Genomic DNA, 23,799 nt, shown 5'->3' on the forward strand with positions numbered 1-23,799 from the left:
AGTTAACCAACACTATTTTTTTCTTATTTTTTTGTGCTATTTTTTTTTTAGATAGTTTCTTGAAAAGTTGTTATTGTCATATCATCAAACTGTTAAACTACCACTAAGATTAACAACCTTCTAATTGATTCTCAAAACCAATTCATAAAACTAGATGAAAAAAGAAGAAAATAAATAGTTCGGATATTTTTCTTTTTCAATCAAGATTGACATGAACTTGAATGCAAGTTGAGATATGCAATTTACAAGACAAACAGTCATTTATGACGCACCTTTTTTTTTAGTCATAATATAGGTTTCTATTCATACTTCACTTGTTATAACATGTTAAATTTGTCTGTAAGTCGTTACAGTTTCATAACATTTATAATTAAGTTCCTTTAATTTTTAAAGCATCTAATTGGATTTATATATTGTTTAAAATTTTGTAATTAAATTTTTATCATAACAAAAATTATTAGAATTAATAGAATATTTTTTTTAATTAAAGTTACTCATATTTAAGGATTAAATTTCTAAATTTGAATATCTTTTTATTTTTAGAATATTCGGTGAAATTTAACATTTTTATTACATTAATAATTTAGGTACAAAATTTAAAATAATATGAACTTAATTAAAAGTTTAAAATTATAAAAATTTAATTATAAATTTAATAAAATTATAACAATTTACTGGAATAATTTAGCTGTTATAATAAGATGAATGGTGAGTGAGGGAACTCACACCTTCAAAATATTATTTTATTAATTTCTTTTGACTTTTGAGCCTATGCTTACTCATTTTTGCCACCTCAGCAACAATGTCTTCCATACATAAATACATGTCATCATGAGAAAATCATCACTTTAACTATCTGAATCTATTTCGCGAAATGGTAGCGGAACTGCTTTTACTGCCCGAAAATGCCCAACATTGTTTAGATGCTCATTTTCCAACCTGTTCCACATAAGTAATTTTGATATGATTTTGTTCACCATTTCACTACTTAGTAAATAAATACGGTCAAGATGAATAAAATAACATTAAAAGCCTTAACTTTATTGAGTATATATAAATGGCTAAACTGCTAATTTAGTTTAAAAATTATGATACAACAATTTATTAGTTCCTGAAAAAAAAAAGTGTTCATGTCCTCTCAAAGGAGAACAATATTTAAGGAAAGAGAAGATATGGGAGTTAACACTTTCAATCAATAAAATAATCAATAATTAATCATTAAAAAGAAACATCCAAAATTAAAAATAATAAAAATATTTAAAACTTAAATAAAAAAATTGAAAATAAAACAAAATAAAATTAATTTAGGGATAAAATTTAGAATCTAAGATTTATAATTTAAGATTAAGACTTAAAATTTAGAGATTAAAATTTAAAATTTAGAGTTTAGAATTTATAATTTAGTTCTTAAAATATACAATTTAAAATTTAAAATTTAAGACTTATAATTTAAAATTTAGGATGTTTGATGACAGGTGACTGAAGGCGGTGGTCGACGATGGTGGCTAGTGGCGGCCAACATAGTGGCTGGTGACTAGTAACTAGTAGTGGGTGGATGGAATTATGGTATTAGAAAGAATGAGAAGAAGTAAAAAAAAAAAATGAAATTGTAATTTTTTTATTGGACTTATTTGTTAGGTTAATTTTTGTTAGCTAAATGATGTTGGTTTTTTTTTTTTTTTTTTTTTTTGGTTAAGAAAATAGTAAAAAATTTATCAATAGATTATTAATTTTGTTCTAGTTTAGAGGTTACCCTTGAATATTCGTTTGATAGGAAGCAATAAGGTTATTAGATTTTAAGAACCCATGCTTAGTTTAAAAAATATTTTGTAAAAGGGAGAACATATGTTAATTTGTTTGCATTCTAGTCATAGTATCTGTAGCCATAAGCTTTCTCTTTGTTATTCACAAATACTTTCATGTTATATCACTTTAGTTAGTTGTGGCATCGGAGCTGGGCATCTTATAGCCCTAATTAAATGAAATCAACGGATTGAAAAAGAAATTCTTATTAATTGTAAAAAATAATAAAAAGTAAAAGGAAAAAGTGTAGTAGAAATTCTAAAAAGCGTGAGAATATTGCACCTGTAGAAATTCCAATGTCCTCTTCGGATAACTTCCAATGAAGCCAACAAAAATTCTAGTAGCCTTGTTTGAATAGGCCCCAATCTCAGATGCATGATGGTTTCCACCCAAGCCACTCTTAGGACAACATTCAATGCCTGAAATCCAAATCCAATAATCACTTCTTATTAATTACAAAATTAAAACATATTACAATTTTAGTGACGAAACTCCATCATCAAGTATTGAAATGATTACATTGTATCAACATTAGTTCTCCTCAAAAAATCACTCAAAGCGAATACTGATTTATCAAACAAAGAGTGATTTGATCTACGCTTTTACTTTTAATAATTTTATTTTTAGAATGTTATAAATAAAAAAGAGAAAATAGTAAAAAAATAAAATTTTGTTTCTGTTTTTATTTTTTGTTTTTTTTTTCAAAATTTTAAAAACAAAAAATAAAAATACAAACCAACCGCAGACTAATATTTGAATAATCAAAATGACATTTCATATCCAAAACTCTATATAGATATAGGCTTTGTTTAAGTTATTATCTCTAAACAAAATTACAAAAACAAAGCAACAAATACATATTTTATCTCCACTTTTAATAAGTATAGAAAATATAAGAATTTTTTTTTTTTGTGCAAAAAAATTTATATATTGTACCATTATTTTAAAAGCCTGATCGAAAACTGAAAACTAGTCAAGTTAATTAAAGATATCGGCTACCAATTAAACCTAAATTAAATTTTAAATTTTTTATTTTTAGTTTTATTGAGTCGATCACCAATACGATTTTGAAAAGTTTGCTTTGTACTTATTTTTTTGTTTGAAAGACAAAATAGAAACGGATAGTGCATATGCTTTTTATTGATGTTAATACTTAGATAATTGGTAGAGAAGTTACCATAGAGATGTAGTATATGGTTTTATTCTTGAGAATGAGATCATCTCTGAGCCATGGATTCTTAGAGTTAGGATTAAGAAGGCCCCAATCCTTGACAAAATCCCAATAGAGTTGATAAAGTGTGGCCACCACAGAAGTGACTAAGACCATAGCAAACCATAAATGGTTATCTTGCCTGCTATATGTCACTCTTGCCCCTGCTGCAACCATTGCTGAAACATACTTCCCCATGTTAAGTAAATGGTTTACATCGCCATCATCAAACCATCGCCTTGTACACTAGTAGAGAATGTGGTGTTAATTGATTACACAAATTTAGTACCAAACATCAATTAGTATTTGCAAATATAGTAGCAATAATATATATAATTAAATTACACTTGTACTCTTTAAGGTGTATCAAAGTTACACATACTAGCTACCACTCACTTCCCTTGCATTATATATTTATATTCATTCTATTGTACCGCTAAACTAAAAAATCATTTTTACCTTTTAAATTTTACATACATGGATGATGGAGTATGCACAAAAACAGAATAGCAATAAAATAAAATAAATAGTTCTGGTTTTTATTTTTAGCTTTTTGGTAAAAGACATTTTTGTTTTTCCTTAATTGAACAAATTAAAAAGAAAAAAAAAATAAAAGTTCTTTTTGTTTACAAGTACGACACATTGAAATAAAGGCAAAAATACATAAAATCATATGTGACAGATAAGACATTAACACAAATATTATTGTATTATAAAATACTGAATTAGACAATTATTATATTTTGTATCTTTCTTTTCTATAAATTTTTATAATTATATAGTTTATTATTATATCTTTTTCCTTAAAATTTGTGCAAGGAATAAAACAATGATAAATTAATTTTTTTATAATTTATTTTATCTTATATTTAGTTTATTATAAAATAAATACAAAACATTAATTTTTATATCTATATTTTTTGTGTCATATTTTTAGTATTCTGTTTTGTTTTATTCTTAAAACTAAATACAATCTAATACACATGCGTCATGTAAAAACTTTTTTAACAAAGGCCAGGTATTCTAAGTGTGATATACTATTTTAGTGCATAATCTAACCATATTACTAATTACCTGCAATGCGCGCCAATAATATGGCATAAAAGAGATGATATAAGTTAATTCAACGTATAATCTTCCAGAATGGCATGACTCAGGATGGTGTGTTCTGAAAGTTCTAGCAAAAATGTGGCAACTTGTTGTTTCCAAATGCCTTAGCAACGGAATCTGTAACCAATTATAAGACAATAATTTCAATGTTTATAATTTAATTATATTGCATAATTACAAGTTTAGATTGATTAGGATAACAAATTTAAGGACAAGTTATAATCAAATTCGTTCTAGGCTGCAATAATATATAGTATAAAATATTATTACCTGACTAGTTAGTTGGTCGGCCATAAAAAAGTCTACCAGCAGAACCTGTAGAAAACATTGCAAATCAAACAAAGATTACTCAATCCAATTTAAAAAAAAGAAAAGAAAAATAAAATTCACGTTTCGTATATGGAAGCACTACACGTCTACACGCTTAAGCGTTTTCCATCTAATTAAATACGCATTTTAGATTAGCGTTTTCTATATGGAAGACCCTTCTTCCTTAGATTACTTAGATGTCTCTCAAATAGCACGTGAAAAAAATGAGGTGTCACGGTAATAAAAAGAGTGGTACGTTATTTAAAAAAAAAACACACATTTCTCTTTCCTTTTTAATAGTTGTTAATGTTAATTATTTAAACGAGTTAATATTAATTTTGTATACGAAAAATTCAGCTGCTAACAAAAAAATTCTTAAAAAATGTTATTAATGAGACCGTTCTTGAATAATTTAAAAATATGATAAAAAAATAAATAAATATTATATTTTTTGTAAGCAACAAAAAAATTTTATATTTAATAAATAGCTTATCAATTAAATAAAAAAAATTAAAATAAAATTTAATCTCTAAATTTTTTTTATTTTTAAAAAAATATAGTAATTGACAATACATTTTTTTTTAAAAAGATTCTCTCGTAAAAAATTCAGCAAATTTAAGGATGAAAGGATTTTATTTTTATCAAAATGTAATCTCTAAAATTATTTTTTAGAATATATATTTAATATCTAGTTCTTTTTGTTATATTTATAAATCTTTCAATAACTTATTTGTTAGTTAATATCTTTTGAAATTTATTTTATCAACAACTAAGGCAATCTTTTAAATACCATTCTGATTTATTCTTATCTAAACTAATTGTGAGAACAACGTTTTTTAATGAATTATTATTAAAATATTGTAACTGATTAAGTGAAGCAGCTTACCTTATAAAATGGAGAGCAGGCAATGTTACGAAGAACACGGAGGAAGCAAAATCGAGTTGGGCGATAAAAGAAGTCGAATGGACAAATGAGCAAAGCTATGAAAGACTGCAAAATAAGATTTTGTTAGAATTAACTTTAATACTATTCTTGTGCTATATTAGATATCACTTTTCTAAAGCCAAGTGTGTATATGAATTTGAAAATAAACACAAATGTAGTCCAAAAAAATTAAAACACTAACAAATTAATTAATAAAAAATAATATAAGGGGATAAAATCTCCAATTTTCATTCATTATTGTTTTAGAAATTACGAACCAAGTTGTCATATTTTTTAAATTATTAATCAATGTGCCACGTTTTTCTCACAAAACATTATATATTAATTTTTTTAATTTTTTAGTGATGATGCGGAGATCACGAGATGTTAAAAATAACATGTCTCTATGTTAATTGTGAAAAATAAAATAAAAATTATATTATAACACTAACAAAATTTATTATTTTTAGTAATACTTAGCTTGACCAATAAAAATATTTTTATACTAAATTCTAAATTCTAGACTCTAATAAAATAAAAAAGTATTGGTCCAAAGTATTGATTAATATGAATAAAAAGAATGTTAGGGGCCAATTTTTTTTTATCGATATTAGTCAATACTTTTTTTTATATTGTTAAAATTTAAAATTTATAATTTAATATAAAAATATTTGTCTGTCAAGTGTTAGCAAAAAAAGAAATATTAGTTATATAATATTAATAGAAAAACTACCCCATATTGAACTGTGGCATATTCATAAATAATAATAATAGTATAAAAAAATTGAAAATAAATTCTAAAAAATGTAAAAAGTTTGTTAATGAATTCTAGAAAGGGTGGCAATAAAAATGTAGTTGAAAAACAAGCATGTGGTAGTTGTAGACTAACCAGAAGAAGGATTCCAGGAATTGCATCAACTTGGTTAGGAGAAAATGCAGCAGCCCTTAGAACAAGATGTATGACCATTGCTCCAACCACAGTTGTCATAAAAATGGTGCACATTAGAAATGCATCTCTATGCTTTAATGCTGTGCTTTGTGAGAATTCAAATATGAAATTATGGTTGATTCTTGTTCCCTTCCACATGTACAAGTTGCATCCATACATAAACAAGTGTAGACTAAACAAGGCAAACACACTGCACAAAAAAATTATTGTAACTATTAGTGAAAGTTATCATCACATTATGGTTCCTTATAATTGCAAAGCTGAGTTATTAGAAAAACTATGTTTGACTTAACCTAAATTGTTAGGATTTTCCCTGCCCTTTTTTATAAAATAAAAAGGAGAAAACTGTCATTTTTACCCATATCTATGATCTATCTAAAAATATAATTAACATCAATATATAATATAGTACCAAATGCAGAGAATAATATTTTTCCTTTTTTTTTTTGGACAGAATACAAACATGAATGCGTATATATTAGTTTTTCTAACTGATTTGGGCCTTGTAAAAAGCCCTTAAACTAAACTTATGAGACCACAGTGACAATAAAAACATGGTACAGAACACACCCAAAAAAAAAAAAAACATGGTACAGAAATGTGAATCCTAACACATTTATGTTGAATATTTGTGTTTACTTTGAGTGACAAAATATGTTATTTATGTTTTAAATTGAACACCTAATAATTATGATTTTTATTAACCACTCATTTTAATATTCCATAACAGTAAATTTCCGTTTTCAAAATTTTAATTATATAATCTTATAATATTCAAATAAATAGTTATAATACTAATTGCTTTTATAATCATAAAATATAATAGATTAACATAAATTAAATGTATGAATAGATTTTAAGGAATTTATAGAAAGGATTAGGATATGCAATATTAAACAAGTTGGTTCACACTTTGTGGAGCACTAAGATATCAAAATTAAAGAACATGTGTGACGTAAGCCAAAATAAGAAGCATGATAACCTGAAAACAGGGTAGACACTATCCATATAAGTTGTCTCTGTACTTGGAGAGAATATTCCACATAAATGGGCCAATATTGCATATATACAGAACAATGATACAAAAGAACCTGTGCATAACCCTACAATAAAATATAGAACCGTTAATAAAGTGATCACATATTATTTATCAAAAGGGTAGTGATATTGCTATTTCCGAATTTTTTATTATTATTATTATGTGATTTTATAAATTAATCTCTCTTATTATTATTTTGTTTTTTTAATATGTCATTTTCACGCAAGAGTATTTTTTAGATTTATGTGAATCTTTGTATATTTTTTTTATTAACCTTATATTGAATTTTTTTTGGATCAACAAAAATTAAATTTTAAATTTTTACATCATAAAAATTCTAATACTATATCACGATACTATTTTTTTAAAAATTTAAATTAATAAGAGAAAACACATAAATAATAATATTACTATCAAAAAATCATATGCATTAACTATAATTTAAAAAAAAATACATATAACAAAGGAGTGACATTATTGTCAATTAAGATGGATATCAACATTTCAAAATGAATTTAAAATTTGACCTAGCTATAATTAAGCATATAATGAGTTGGCTCACCACATTCACTTAGTGAGTTAGTGGCCACCGGTTAAATTGCAATGGACGAAAATTCTATTGGGCTTTAGTGCTAACACATGAAATATTGCATTATAGTTTGAATTAATAGTAAATTGGATGATGTTGGAGTCATTAAGCATAAATAAACCAGATTATTAAAATTAAGTGGATCTAACTTATATAAAAATCGAATTTAAGTAAAGATTATTTCATCTATATTTTTATTTATAAAAAGGATTGGGATATAATTGAATTCGTATATCTGGTCTCTCTCTTATATTTTTGTTTTTTCTCATTTTGCTTTTTATCTTTAGTGTTTTTTCTCACTTCTAAAATTTTAACCCAAGACTAATGAATATGAAATTAAAAAAGTTTATCATATACTAATTTTACACTTTTATTATTTCACATATTAACTATAATAAAAAATTTAAACAAAATAGATTAATTAACATCTATAAAGAACATTGAGATTTTAATTTCAAACAATATGTATGATACTTTCTTAGCTTTAATTTAATAGTAGACATCATGTACGAACCAATAAAAATTCCTAAAGTTATTACATATCTTAACGAAATTTTAAAATATTTTAATAGCATTATTGGGAAATAATAATGGGACTCACTTTATTATTTTTTAAATAACCACAAATATATTAGTAGTTTTTTTGGGTTGGTTTGGACTAATTAGGAGAGAGAGGCAGTGTATTACCAACAAGGAATGTCACCATGTGAGAAGCTTTTTGTTGTTGGGGCCTTAGAAACTTCATTGCTTTTTTTCTATCATTGTTGGCAAAGTGCTTTGTGAATATGGATTCCACTTCGTCCATTAGTCTAACAACCTTTAATTAATTTCAACTAAGATTATTATAATAATACAAACAATCACCATTAGTAGTCAAATTAAAGCTACACAATAATATAACCCATTCTCCTAATTCGTATATATATAAGTAAGAATATTATCATAGGATCCAAACAAATTAAACATGATACTATAAAAAAGTTGATCGGATGTTTGTTTATTTTTGGATTTAATTATTCTATTAGTATCCATTGTTTTACCATATTTTTAATAAAGTTTTTATAATTAAATTCTTATATTAGATAAAATCTTGTAGTTAAATTTTTATTTGTTGTTATCTTTTTTTTTTTAAAAAAAAATACAATATATATAATCCTCAAATATTTACTTTTAAAATATTCTATAATTCATTATAAGTCAAACACATAAACAAATATTTAAGACTTCTTTCCTAACAAGAAAAAAAAGAAATGACCTAATTAATAATTTTAATTTAGTATAAAAATTCAATTATAAATTTTTAAATTATAAAGACTTAACTTAAAATTTGATAAAAATATAAAAATTAACAGAATAAGTAACCTTATTTTTACAATATTGCTTCGTTCTAACATAATTAACGTGATTGTAAGGGAAAAAAACAAGGACACATACCTTATCAGAACTAACGAAATGGGACCTCTTCACTTCTTTCAAATAATTTGTGGAGGTCTGTTGGCAAGAAACCTGAATGGGAAAATAAATTGGTTATATAATTCATATCATATCATGAAAATATACCTTTAAAAAGAGTTAATTAGCATAAATATAAATTGAACTCTGTATGCATAATTGTTCGGATGTATGTGAGTTAATAAATAGTTTATGTCCCATTATTCTTTATAATTATATTCTTATTCATTATGTATCACTCGATCATAGTGCGTGAGTATATCCACTACAAAGATGGGTACGGTCAATACTGAGAGCAGAGGCTAAAATGCTATCAATTTCAATTATGATGGTGACTTTGATATTTTAATTAATTATTATGCATTAAATTAATTTGTTAATTTTAATGACATGACTCCAAACATGTAAGTTAATCATTATATCTTTAGTCTATCTTATATGCACATATATCACTGAAAAGTAATATTTACACATACTCATCATTATTGGTCAATATAATAATAAGCAAAATTATTGTATGATATGAATGAATAAATATATTACAAATCAAATTAAAATAATAAATGTTAAATTATTTTAGATGTATTTATTTTATTTGTGAAGTCAGAGTACATGACATTGTTTAGCCATATACATAATGCTAATGTTTATTTAGAAGAATTGAAGCAGATAATAAACTGATAAAACATGACATTAAATATCTAGAAGACTGATTGAACTAGCTAACTTAGCATGGGTGATAATTGTTTTATAAAACTTTAATTTTTCAAAAGTTATAGATGTTTTGTCAAGCAAAAATAAAATTGAAAAGAAAAGGAAAAGAAAAGAAAAAAGAGAAATAGATATTTTTAAAAAAGTGATGCTATTACCATAGAAGCTTCATCCTAGTATTGTCCCTAAAGAGACAGAATGCAAAAATCACACTGAAATGTATTTAATTTGAAGCCACACCTTGTCAAATTTTTTCAATATCTTCGAAAACGCCACCATATTTAGTGAGCTGCCAAAATAAGAGAATAATGTTGTTAGAAAATAGCTATCTCATAAAAGGTGCTTTTAGAAAGTACGTGTACTAATTAATTAAAACTTTATATTATATAACCCCAATATCGTTGAAGACATGCATATATTAAGTAAAGGAATCAAATAAAAGAAAAAAAAAGGGTAAAAAAAATTGTAGCAATATACTGTGTGTGACGAAAGAAATTAAATGAAGCTATTTGGAAATAATACGTAAAATTGTTTCACAAAGGAATTTAAAGTTTCACATTTTAATTATATAATCCCAGCATTTATTATGCGCCTTGTTCAATTAGTACACCACAAAGGCAACGATTTTACTTTGCACCTTCCTTTTCTAACTCAATTTCTTTTCCTTTTTTCCTTAATAGCAAAATGTTTGCCACAAATTCCCACTTCCCTCCCAAAAGTATGTATGTGCTCGATAAAAGTATAACATTAAAGTGTAGGTTTGATGAGTTGTGTAAAAGTGTTTATTATATGAATATTATGATTATACATATTATAGGTTTATAACTAGTTGATACATATTGATTAACAAAATTGTGAATTTTATCAATGTCACATCATGTTAGTGCAATTTCTTGATGATCACAATTCATATAATACAAGATGGTGTATTTTTTTTATTTTTATTTATCTAATCATTATTTCAATCTTTTATAGCTTTGGTGTGAGCAATTTGGATTTGGTGACCATATTTGTCGTGATTGTATTTGTTAGGGGGTGGCAGTTCACATTATTAGATAATTCAGATATCGATCCTTCTTCTTTAATAGAAACGTCTCGGCCTATATAACCCAACTATCATTTCCTGCGTCTACAAAAAACAAATCTTATATATTACGTGGCACTATGAACCTCCATGCAATGCAAACTTCGTTACATTCATATATAACCTTACTTAAATCCTTATCTATCCCTCAATCCAATTCAAGGCTAACATACCTCCCCAAATTAACGTCTCACTCTTTCCTCTACAACACTACTACTATTAATATTTTTCACACCACAACATCATATACATTATACTCATAGCCCAAACAATAATAAAATTAGTTATATAAGGAGAGTATTTGGAAACTAATATTTTTAGTGAAAACAAAAATTTACTAGTATTAGTCCATATATTAAGAAAAAAATTATAATTTTTTTAATATTTTTCTAAATAAAATTAAAGAATTAGGTTTCATATGTAATTTTTTATGTCTCCAGATTTTATATATATTCTAGCTAGTAATTATAAAAATATTGCACCCTGTTGAAAGATAAATCTTCCTTTTCTTATCTAAACAAAAGGAATTCCTACTTTTAAATTTATGAAAAAATGGATATTTCTATTATTTTAAACTTATAATAATATTAAAAAACTAGAAACGCGCGCAACTAGCGTAGTGCTAATAATCAATCTGCTGCTGCTGCTGCTAATAATAATAATAATAATAATAATAATAATAATAATAATAATAATCTATACCTATACATAATGCAAAAATAATTTTTAACCATTGAATTATATATAATTATTTTCCAATAATAATAATAATAATGATGATGTAGTTAATTAATTAGAAACTAACCTGTAGGTTTTAAGAAGGCCAAGACCTTTATAGAGCTCTACAAATGCACTCCTAATCATTTTCTGAGCATATTGAATTTTCCTTTTGTTAATGAACTCTCCACCACCACCGGACCCTTCTTTTATGGGACTGTTCACTAAATCCTCCCATAACATGGAAGTAACTGCCGTGATGCTACGGCTTGGCGTGGTGGCCGGAATATCAATTCTTATTGCCATCTTAGCTTTTCCTTTCTTTGTCTTCATCCTTGTTGCTGACTTCACAAAATTCACTCCATTTCTTTCCAATGTTGTCATCACTTCCTCCGTTTGTGAAATCTCTGAATTGCTTTCATTATCTGATTCTCCTACACTTTCTGCACAACAAATTTTAATAATATATCATGCCATGAGAAGATCATTTCCTACAGAATGGTCGCAATTAGGGTTATAATATTGATCCCAGTAATGAACCTTGCAATCATACTAGTGACTACAATTAAATTTGTCACATTATCCCGCAATTATTTGTCATGAATTTAAATTTTATTTAAGAATTTTTTAGTGATTAATAAATTACAACATACATAAATAAGAGGGTATTTGAACTCTTAATGATTATTTAAGTAAACAAACCAATTGATTACTCAATTATTAATAAAGAATTTGCATCTCTAAATTTTAAATTTTTATTTTAGAGAATAAAGTGAAATTTTTTATTATTAAATATTTTTTTTATATCTTTTTTTTGTTTCACCTATGAAATAAACGGAATAAATCATACTTTATCCTTTAAAGTGAAATTTAAAATTTAGAGGATTTAAATCCATTAATAAATATAATATAAAACTTATATGTATTAATTTTAAAAATATAGGTTAGATAGATTTTCTATCAAAATACAATTTTATTAGGATATTAAATATTAATGTAACTTAAGAATAAACTTTTATAAAAAATTAATTAATATTAACTGATAAATACTTTTTTCCATAATTAGACTCTAATCATTAGACTGCACCAAAATTGAGAGGGGCAATTAAAGAGAAAGACAGACGAGGTGGACAGCAAGAATTTTTCTTGTGCGCATGGAGAAGATACAATTTTGCATAGCTACAAACACTCACGAAAAAACATATATTATGTGATATATTATATTATTTATTAAATATGTACTTCAATATTAACTTATAAGGACAGTTGTGGGACCACAGAGTCGAATCCAAGTCTGACGCCAGAAGAAACGATTGAGCATGCATGTTAAATATATAATTCAATATTAAGGACAGTTTCATGTGCATGCTAATGCTTTTCTTATGAAATATGATAGCTACAACAACAACAAAGTGTTGTCCCACTAAGTGGGATTGGCTACATGAATCAAACGATGTTATTGTACTCTGTTATATATCATGTTTACAGAGAGACCGTTTACATGTATATCTCGTTTGACTACCTTATGGATGGTCTTTTTATATCTTCCTCTGTCTTTCGCCCTTTGTCCATCTTCCATCTCATCCACCCTCCTGACTGGATGTTCTATCGGTCTTCTTTTCACATGTCCAAACCACCTGAGACGCGATTCAACCATCTTTTCCACAATGGGTGCTACTCCAACTCTCTCCCTTATATCTTCATTCCTTATTTTATCCAATCGCGTATGACCACTCATCCATCTCAACATCTTCATCTCTGCCACACTCAGCTTATGTTCGTGCTCCCCTTTAGCCGCCCAACACTCCGTACCATACAGCATAGCCGGTTTTATAGCGGTGCGATAGAATTTACCTTTAAGTTTTAAAGGCACTTTTTTGTCGCATATAAAACCAGATGCACTCCGCCATTTTGACTAACCTGCTTGGATCCTATTATTTACATCCTGTTCAATCTCTCCATTATCCTGTATGATGCACCCAAGATACTTAAAACTTTTAACTTTTCGTAGGATGTTTTCTCCAATCTTCACCTCTATATTGGAATTTTTCCTTCTCAGACTGAACTTACATTCCATATATTCCGTCTTGCTACGGCTTATGCGCAGACCATACACTTCTAGAGCTTCTCTCCATAACTCCAACTTCTTATTTAGGTCTTCCCTTGACTCTCCCATAAGGACGATATCATCGGCAAAAAGCATGCACCATGGCACAGGCTCTTGGATGTGCTTTGTGAGTACTTCCAAGACTAATGTGAAAAGGTATGGACTTAAGGATGATCCTTGGTGTAATCCTATACCAATAGGAAATTCCTCTGTCACACCACCTTGAGTCTTCACACTAGTTGTGGCCCCATCATACATGTCTTTAATTGCCCGAATATATGCAATACTTACTCTCCTCTTTTCTAAAATCTTCCATAAGACCTCCCTTGGTACCCTATCATACGCTTTTTCCAAATCAATAAACACCATATGTAGATCTCTTTTATTACTATGATACCTCTCCATCATCCTTCTTAATAGGTATATCGCTTCAGTGGTAGATCTTCCTGGCATAAATTCAAATTGGTTCTCTGTTACTTGTGTCTCTTTTCTCAACCTCCGTTCTATCACCCTTTCCCATAACTTCATAGTATGACTCATAAGCTTAATCCCTCTATAGTTTCCGCAACTTTGTATATCCCCCTTATTCTTGTAGATAGGTACCAAGGTGCTCTTTCTCCACTCATCAGGCATCTTCTTTGACATTAAAATCTCATTAAAAAGCATGGTTAACCAGTTGGTGCCTTTTTCTCCAAGACCCTTCCAAACCTCAATCGGGATATTATCAGGTCCTATTGCCCTACCATTTTTCATCTGCTTTAGAGCCTCTTTTACCTCGAAGTCTCGAATCCTTTGATAGTAGTCAAAGTTTTGATATTCTTCCCTTGTGCATAATTGACCAAGGCTCGGAAGAGTCTTCTGTCCCTCATTAAATAACTCGTAGAAGTAGCTCTTCCACCTTTCATTAATCTTCTCTTCTTGAGCCAACACCTCTCCATCCTTATCCTTTATGCACTTAACCTGATCCAAATCTCTCGTTCTTCTTTCTCGGCTCTTTGCGATTCTATATATACCTTTTTCTCCTTCTTTCGTGCCCAAAGACTGGTAGAGACCCTCGTATGCTCTTGTTCTTGCTTCACTTACAGCCACTTTTGTCTCTTTCTTAGCCCTTTATATTTTTCCCAGTTATCTGCATTGCGGCATAAAGACCACTCTTTAAAGCATTCAGTTTTTATCTTTATCTTTTCTTGTATACTCGCATTCCACCACCAGGACTCTTTGTCTTTTGGTCCTATTCCTTTAGATTCACCAAAACTTTTCTTCTAATAACTTCTGCCATCTCCCTCCACATCTCTTCCGCGCTTCCATTCCCATCCCACTTTGCCTCTTCTCCTACCCGTCTTAGGAAGCTTCTTTGTTTCTCACCTTTCATCCACCACCACCTCGTCCTTGGGTTCTTCGTATGATGTCTTTTCCTCAACTTTTGCTCAACGCGAAAATCCATGACGAGCACCCTATGTTGTGTTGTCAAACTCTCTCCCGGGATAATTTTACAGTTAATGCAAAATTTTCGGTCGACTCTCCTCAACAAGAAGAAGTCGATTTGAGAGCTTGTCATGCCACTCTTATAGGTTATAAGATGTTCGTCTCTCTTTTTAAAACATGTATTTGTGATGAGAAGATCAAAGGTTGAGGAAAAGTCCAAAATAGTTTTACCCTCGGCATTGATCACCCCAAAACCATGGCCTCCGTGAATACTCCCATATCCAGTCACTTCTCTCCCAACATGGCCATTTAAATCTCCTCCTAAGAAAATCTTATCTCCCAAAGGTATGCCTTGAACCAAACTCTCTAGATCCTCCCAAAACCTTATCTTGTGTTGTTCGTCCGAACCCACTTGCGGTGCATAGGCGCTAATCACATGGAAAGCACCTCCCTCCACCACAAGTTTGATAGAGATGATCCAATCTCCTACCCTCTTGACATCCACTACGTCCTTCTTCCACTGCTTATCCACAATTATTCCAACCCCATTCCTATTCTTCACCTTTCTTGTATACCGAAGTTTGAAACCAGAAGTATCCAACTCCCTAGCCTTTGCACCAATCCATTTCGTTTCTTGTACGCACATAATGTTAATCTTCCTCCTTGTCATGGTGTCCACCACCTCCATGGACTTTCCTGTTAGAGTGCCTATGTTCCATGTCCCGAATCTCAACCTTCTGTCGCTTCGACCTTTACCTTTTACTTTGTGAACTAGCTTATTTACCCTCGTCCGTTCACGAAAACCTTGCTCATTTAACACTACATCTGGGCACCGATGTAGTGGCTCTTACTTTGACACCGTACTCGAGCCATATGGCGCGTTGCTTCCGGGCAACGACCTAGCTTTAGCGCAATAATGTCTTTGATTCATGTCATGGGGGTTCGGCTATATTTTTATGTTGGTTGCCGAAGACCTAACACAACCCTCCTACTTTATCCGAGTTTGGGACCGGCTATGTACCGCAAGTGTAACATAGGCGGAATTTTGAAATATGATAGCTACCATGTGAAAAATGTTTTTATAGAACATTGTAATTAAAATCATTAGATAATTTAACATTATTTGATTAAATTATTTAATATAATATATATTCACTTATCAGTTATTATTTTTATATATCAACATCACCATTAGTTAAACCCAGACAAATTAAAGTTAAAGAAAATAAGCAAATTAAAAATCGAAAATAACAGGGATATTTAATTTCATCCAAAGGAATTTTTATTTTGTATTTTAATACTATATTTTAGATTAAAGATATCTTTCCAAATAAATTTACAATTTATTCTAAGGTAAAAAAAAGGAATAACATTTATTAGATAATAAACAGATAAATATAAAAATTGATATTTTTACATTTTAAAAATTATTTCTAGTTAGATTTAGAAATTTCCAAAACGTAAATTTAATAAAAAATTAGTTTGGTTAGATTAATAATTTTTATATGAAACTTGTTATTATAAACTGATCAATAAATACTAATTAAATAAAAAAATTCTTTTAAGCTAGCTACAAAAAAATAATTTTAATTAACACATAAAATTTAAAAAATAAATAGAGAATAATTTAGGTTATTTGTGAAAATTTATAAGATAAAATCTCAATACCAACAAAACCAATAATGTAGTAAAAAATAATATGAAAGGAACAAGATTCGAAAACTAACTGGAAAAATTTGAGTTCCGGGTAGGAGAATGAGGGAAAATTCCAGCGTTGAAAGCCTTGGGTGATGGATTTTTGCGACGTTTTTCGATGAGAAGTTGGTTGAGGTCAAGCATGATTTGAAGCTGCTTGTTGAGCATCTCCCCCCTCTCAAGAAACTCAATCTCTTGCTTCTTGTAAAATTGGTTCACCTTGTTAAGCTCCTCATCAAGGCTGGCAAAGAACACATGCACCTCATCTTCTTCTGAAAACAATTGAGCAAGCTCCGTTTCATACACTTCTTCCTCTCCATCTTTCATGGTTTTTCTCCTCACCTATATATGCATGCATCACAATTCACAAAACTACATTAATAACTACTATTCACGATTATAAGAAATCATTGTAATTCTCTCTTTCTTTTTTTAATAAAAACTAGTATTTCTACTCATAATACTATTACGAAAATATAAATTTTTTAAAATTACATCCTGATATTATAGATTATGACACAAAAATTTATAGTATTAAACTATATTTACAAAATGGTTATAAAGAATAAAAGTCTCTATCAGCTAAGAAGACCAAGGTCTCTGTAAGTAAAAATAAAATTAAATAATAAATCTTTTTAGTTATTATTTTTATACGAAAGAATTTAATATTTTACTAATAATTAATTTAACATTCGTTATCTAAAATTTAAAAGAATTTAACGTGTATATTTTTATATTTGATTAGATGTTAATTTTATTGCACAAATAAAAATAATTAATTTTTATACTTGTTATTTAAAAATAATATATATAATTAGATATTAGCATAAAAAAATTATATTGATAGTTATAAAATTAATTCAATTTTTATAAAATGATTGAATCTTGATTTTAACTTTAATCACAATATTAGTATTTTTATAAATTACATATAATAAATATTTAAAAAAAAAAGTGAAAATATAAATTAGAAAGATAAGTAGTAAAAATTTAAAACTAAATAAAAAATATGCATATAATAATATTTTTTATTTAAATTATATTATGTTGTTAATTTTATTTTTTGTAGAGCAGAACAGTAGAGAAAAATAGAGAATAAAAGAAAAGAGAGAGAAAGATAAAGAAGAAAAATGAGAGGGAGTTTGTTAATTTTGAAAATTAATAAAAATTTTTATTTTAATTATAATGAAAAAATATCTGGTGACACATTTTAATTTATCAAATTACTAATATAAAGTATGGATTACAATTATATATAGAGTGAGAAGGAGAGACAGAAATAAAAAAAATGAGGTAGATAAGAGAACATAAGAAGGATATTTACTAATTTAAAAAAAATATTTTTTTTAAATTTTAATAAGAGAATGTCATGTGGCACATTTTAATTATTAAATTAGTTATATATAATAGATGCTTACTCTTCTAATTATATAAAAAAAATTATATTTATACAATTTTGATATTAAAATTTGGATAAAGTACTGTTTTGATTTTTAACACTTGGGTCATATTTTAATTTTAATATTTTAATTTTAATTTAATTTAAATGCAATTAGAGAATGTCATGTTGTATATTTTAATTGTCAAATTTGTAATTAGTTATTGATAATGATATATAAGAGAGATAGAGCCAGTGAAGGAATAAGAGAGATAGAGAAAGAAAGAGTAGAGAACTCTTTAATTTTAGAGGAAAAGATTTGATTTCAATTACAATGAAAAAGTGACATGTGGCACATTTTGGTTGTAAAATTAGTAATATATGATAGATGCTTACTCTTCTAATTATATATAAAATTTCATATTTATACAATTTTGATATTAAAATTTGGATAAAGTATTGTTTTGATTTCCAACGTTTCGATCATATTTTAATTTAGTTTCTAATGTTTTGAACATCTTATTTTTGCCCCAAAAAATTTTAAATAGGTTCAATATTGTTGTGATACCATTAAATTTGACATAAATAATTAATGGAACGAGTGTAACATATACATTAACAACGTTATTATTAAGTTATATCTTTTTTCTTGTGTTAGAGAAATATAACCAAAATCTTCTTATATTATAATACTTCTTCTTCTTGATCTCCTTCGTATAGAAAAGATTTTAATTAAAATCCTATCAATCAATCATAAACAATTTAAAATCAAAGTAAAAATTTTTAAATTAACGATTATTGGTGGATCAATTTTACTTAGATGTGAAAATTAAATATTATTAACTCTTTATTAATATGCTAATTATTCTTATTAAATTTAATGGTGTGATAATATTCAATCCGTTTGAAACGTTTTTGTACTGAAATAAAATATTTAAATTTTTTAAATTAAAATAAAATATTTAAAACATTAAAAACTAAATTAAAATTTAGTCTAAATATTAAAGACTAAAATAATATTTTACCCCTCAAATTTTAAATGAATTTAATTTACGTACACCATCAGTGTAAAACATTCTATATATCACTAATCAATAAACATGCATGTATTTCATTTACTAGTTATTTTAAAAATTGTATAAATATGGGATAAGTATTGTTTTGGTCCCCAACGTTGAGGGTCCGAATTGAAACCGTCCCCATCGTAATTTTCGATTTAGAATCATCCTTAACGTTTTTTTTCGTATTAAATCGCCCTTTTAATTTTTTTGGACAAAAATACCCTCATCACTACCAACACAATTACCTCCACCACCACCACCACCACCAACACCAACACCAACATCAACACCAACACCACAACCACCACCAGCACCACCACTAACACCACCACCACCACCACCACAACCTCAACCACAACCAAACCACCACCACCAAACAGAAACAGAAACAACACCAAACAGAAACAGAAAGAACACCAAACAAAAGCAAGAAAACATAGGCGAGGCAGAGGCGGCGAGGCGGCGAGCAGAGACGGCGAGGCAGAGGCGGCGAGGCGGCGGCAGCGAGACGGCGGCAGTGGCTCGCGTCTCCTCTCTCCCTCGCGATCTCCAATGGCGACGGCGGCTCCAAACTTCGCCGCCACCATCCCCTCCCCCCTTTCCCCTTCCCCCCATCCCCACCCCCACCCCGCGTCCTTTCCCCTTCCCCCCACCTCCACCCCACGTCCTTTCCCCCTTCCCCCTTCACTGCCGCCGTCCCCCTCCCCCCCTTCCCCTTCCCCCTCTGATCTCCCCTCCCCCCCCCACGCCCACCCCGCATCCTTTCCCCTTCCCCCCACCCCGAACCCGCGTCCTCTTCATTTTCTTTCTCTTCTTCTCCGTCTTCTTCCACTTTCCCTCCTCTCTCTCTTCGACGCCGGCGCCGTCCCCCCCTCCCCGCCTTTCCCTTCCCCCCTTCCCCCTTTTCCTCCCCTCCCCCTTCGAATACCCTCCCCCCCCCAAACGCATTTTCTTTTGTTTTTTTTTTTTATTTTATAATTTTTTATAGGGGTAGTTTAGGAATAAATTAAAAAAATTTATTAGAAAGGACGATTTTAAATTTAAATACGACTTTAAGGATGATTTTAAATCAAAATATACACTAGGAACGGTTTCGATTCCGACTCTCAACGTGATGGACCAAAACAATACTTATCCCTATAAATATCTACTTAAATGATGGTGTAATACTCTACTATGTAAGTTGCACAATAGTTTCATGATATGATATATGTATATGAACAATAATATGCATATATCCCACTAACGTCCGTACCCTTTAATTTCCTCTTTGCTCTTTCGTGAGAGAATGAGAAACTCCCAAAATTAAAGCGGAAAAAGAAGCAGAAAAGGGTTCCGAAAATATGCCAATGAGCCAACTTTAGAGTAATCATTATTATTAATGCCCTTCTCATTCTCTTCACATTTTTTTGTGTATTTGCAACAGTGAGAATTAACCAGCTTTCTTTTCACATGATTTGTTATTCTCGTGCTTCCTATCTTTTAGACTTATTAAATACTGTTACGTGTGTTTAGCTTTTTATTTTCTTAAAAGATAATTTTAGACATATAATAATTTATGTATATTTTTTATCAACTTAATTTAAAAAAAAAATTTATAATATAATATCAAAATTTTTATGACTTAAAATTTAGAGTTCTATTATTATTTAAAAAAATTTTAATATATGATAAATAAAAAATTATACAAAAATTCACAACTTAAATTTTTAGAAAAATCGTTTCATGATAAATTATAAAAAAAGAAAAAATAAATTTGAATAAAGATAAGGTATACTGCCATATAAAGTAAGAAGGATAATTTTGAAATTATGAATCAGATCAAAGAGCCATTATTTAATTTTAATTAGTCTATAACCATTATTAACTCAATATTATAAGTCCGCGCTTAGAAATAAAAAGTTTAATCTAATGCCTAATTAGTATATATAGGTTAAATATGAAAACTTAAACATTCACCACATGTTGAATTTCAAATATATATCTCTCAAAATATTTCAGACATATAAAATCGAAATTAAACACAAAAATATTATATTTCAGTCAGTTCATAATAATAATAATAATGTTTCAAGAACAACAGAAGAAACATTCCAATGGCACCACGAATTCGCGGTTTCACACTGTTACTATTAAGGGTAATTTGAATATTTGGTGATGAAAACATCAAAATGAAAGAGGGCATTGATGTGTATGTTTTTTGAATTTTTGAGCAGAACAAGACACAAATCTGTAATAATCAAATAAATGAGCACATCATTGTGTGTTCTAATTCGAAATGATATCACTTTACTTTTTTCTTCAATGTCATATGCCCGAAGAGACTAAAACACTACAAATAAAAAGCAGAAAACGGAGAAAGAAAAGGAAAAAAGAAAATCATAATCACACGCAATCATAAATCTGCTTATACTATACCTGAAAACACCGAAAAAAATGAGCTGAAATTCACCGAAAAAAGTAACAAACAAAATAGACCCGGTTAACTATTTGTATACAAAGTTAGGTGATCTTAATCTTAATTATAAGATAAGATACGCCAACTTTACCAAAAATGTTATTAGATAATATATCTTTCTTCTTTTCCGGTAATAAGCATGGTTCTAACAGTAACGAGCTATAACTCAAATAAGTCTGGTTCGAATTTCACTCCTAATTTTCAAAAAAATAAAAAGCACGGTTCTAATAGAATAAGGTAGAATGAGGTTGCACGCGGTCACATGAGTATCATGCATTGCTACGATGTGAAGCCCTATTACATGAATTAGCATATTGCGTACTAAAATTAATTATCAAAATCAATCTTGATGTATTTATATGTATTTATATGTAGCTAATATGATTGAATATCTTATATCACGCATGCTGTGCACTTCTTTACGTATTAGAACGTATTGTCCTTTATGTAATTATGTGCGGAGATAGAGACTTTAACATGTAAATATGTATTATATTGCGGTTGCAGTTACTGTGTAGGCTGATATTATTAAAAATATATACCTGAATGAGGTCTTGTTTATTGTTATCTGAATTGAAGCAGAACTTGTTGGCGACAAAGCGAAACGAATCGAAAATAGAGCGACCAAAGTCAGCAGCACTACTACCGCCAACACATGGCGGCGGTTGTTGATGCTTTTGAACTCGTGACAGTTTGATCCTCTTTATGTGTTTCTTCAGCTGCTTATAGTTGACAAAGGCTTCTTTCCATTCTGGTATTAGTTGTGCTTCAAGCTCCTTTGAGAACTTCACCATTTTTAGATTAATAATTATTTTTTGTAATATAATATATATGTATATGTATTTGTAGCTAGTAGCGGTGAAGGAACAAAGGAGCACCGAAGAAGAAGAAGAAAAGAAGAAGAGAGTTTGTGTTATTTTTGTTTATTTTTTTCTTTCTAAAAGAAAGTGGGGGGTGTGAGATTGAGAATGTGTACGAATGGGTTTTATAAAGAGAAGAACTATAGAGAAATGGAGCCGTGTGGATAACATTAACGTTGAGAGATGATAATTAATATTGCTTTCTAATATGCTCCCTCTTTTTTTTTTTTTTGGTTTAATTTTACTGTTTTCCTACAAGAGAGATCGTCAATAAATGAACATTTCAATAACCATGTCATCGTATACAGTAAATATTTAATTATATATATATATATATATTGTTATTATTAAAACTTTTGAAAAGTTAAAAACAAGTAATGTTTAATTTGATTCATGTTTATTATATTACTTATAGCTATTTTTTTTGAGTTAATAGATGGTTAATTTTTTTAATTTTTTTGGAGTGAATAGATGGCTTCTATTATTTTAGGGAGATTTTTTTTAGCCACCGAATGAACTCTTATAGACGTTCAAACAAGTGAGTTAACACTAAGAGTTCATAATGAACAAATAATTTTTAATATTTTTAAAGTCATCCAACATCCTAATGAATCAAAAAGCTATATGAAAGTTAATCTAATTGATATGTTAGTCCAAAAATTTTTAACGAAGGAGTCCTTAAAAATTCTCTATAACACATGAGTTTTGAAAAGGAAGAAGAGCTAGAAGATGTGCATTCAAGGGAGGAAAGCACTGTAGTAAGGCTCATAGTCAACGAACAAAGATTGAAGCCTCATGTCAGAAAAGAAAAAAAATCAACAAAAATTGATCCAACTTCCATCCTAGAAGGTGCTGTAAATCAAGTTAGTGACGTTAAAAGAATACTTGTTGATGAGAGACAACCCAACTAGTTAGTA

At 28.6% G+C, this 23,799-nt stretch overlaps 1 protein-coding gene across 1 annotated transcript; it reads right to left on the bottom strand.

Annotated features, from left to right (window-relative positions):
• Positions 1-683: 683 nt before the first annotated feature.
• LOC107625288 (phosphate transporter PHO1) lies at positions 684-22,977 on the bottom strand. The gene is made up of 14 exons (XM_016327898.3): positions 22,565-22,977; positions 17,158-17,467; positions 11,987-12,341; positions 10,338-10,386; positions 9,369-9,440; positions 8,622-8,751; positions 7,289-7,409; positions 6,247-6,496; positions 5,319-5,423; positions 4,394-4,438; positions 4,088-4,240; positions 2,981-3,259; positions 2,086-2,222; positions 684-939 (listed from the first exon to the last, which is right to left on the bottom strand). Exons 1-14 carry the CDS (start codon positions 22,814-22,816, stop codon positions 849-851), a joined length of 2,349 nt encoding a protein of 782 aa, XP_016183384.1. The 5' UTR covers positions 22,817-22,977; the 3' UTR covers positions 684-848.
• Positions 22,978-23,799: the final 822 nt, after the last annotated feature.

The sequence above is a fragment of the Arachis ipaensis genome, chromosome B2 (genome assembly GCF_059453495.1).
Source record: "Arachis ipaensis isolate K30076 ecotype BB chromosome B2, ASM5945349v1, whole genome shotgun sequence".
NCBI lineage: Eukaryota > Viridiplantae > Streptophyta > Magnoliopsida > Fabales > Fabaceae > Arachis > Arachis ipaensis.

What these genes read in the sequence shown, in the direction of transcription:
- LOC107625288 (XM_016327898.3), bottom strand. Translation starts at nt 22,816, where the DNA reads ATGGTGAAGTTCTCAAAGGAGCTTGAAGCACAACTAATACCAGAATGG. An exon ending in ATAAACAAGACCTCATTCAG is followed by an intron (nt 17,468 to 22,564) that starts GTATATATTTTT and finishes ATGCATATATAG; the next exon opens with GTGAGGAGAAAAACCATGAA. An exon ending in CCATATACTACATCTCTATG is followed by an intron (nt 2,223 to 2,980) that starts GTAACTTCTCTA and finishes TTTGGATTTCAG; the next exon opens with GCATTGAATGTTGTCCTAAG.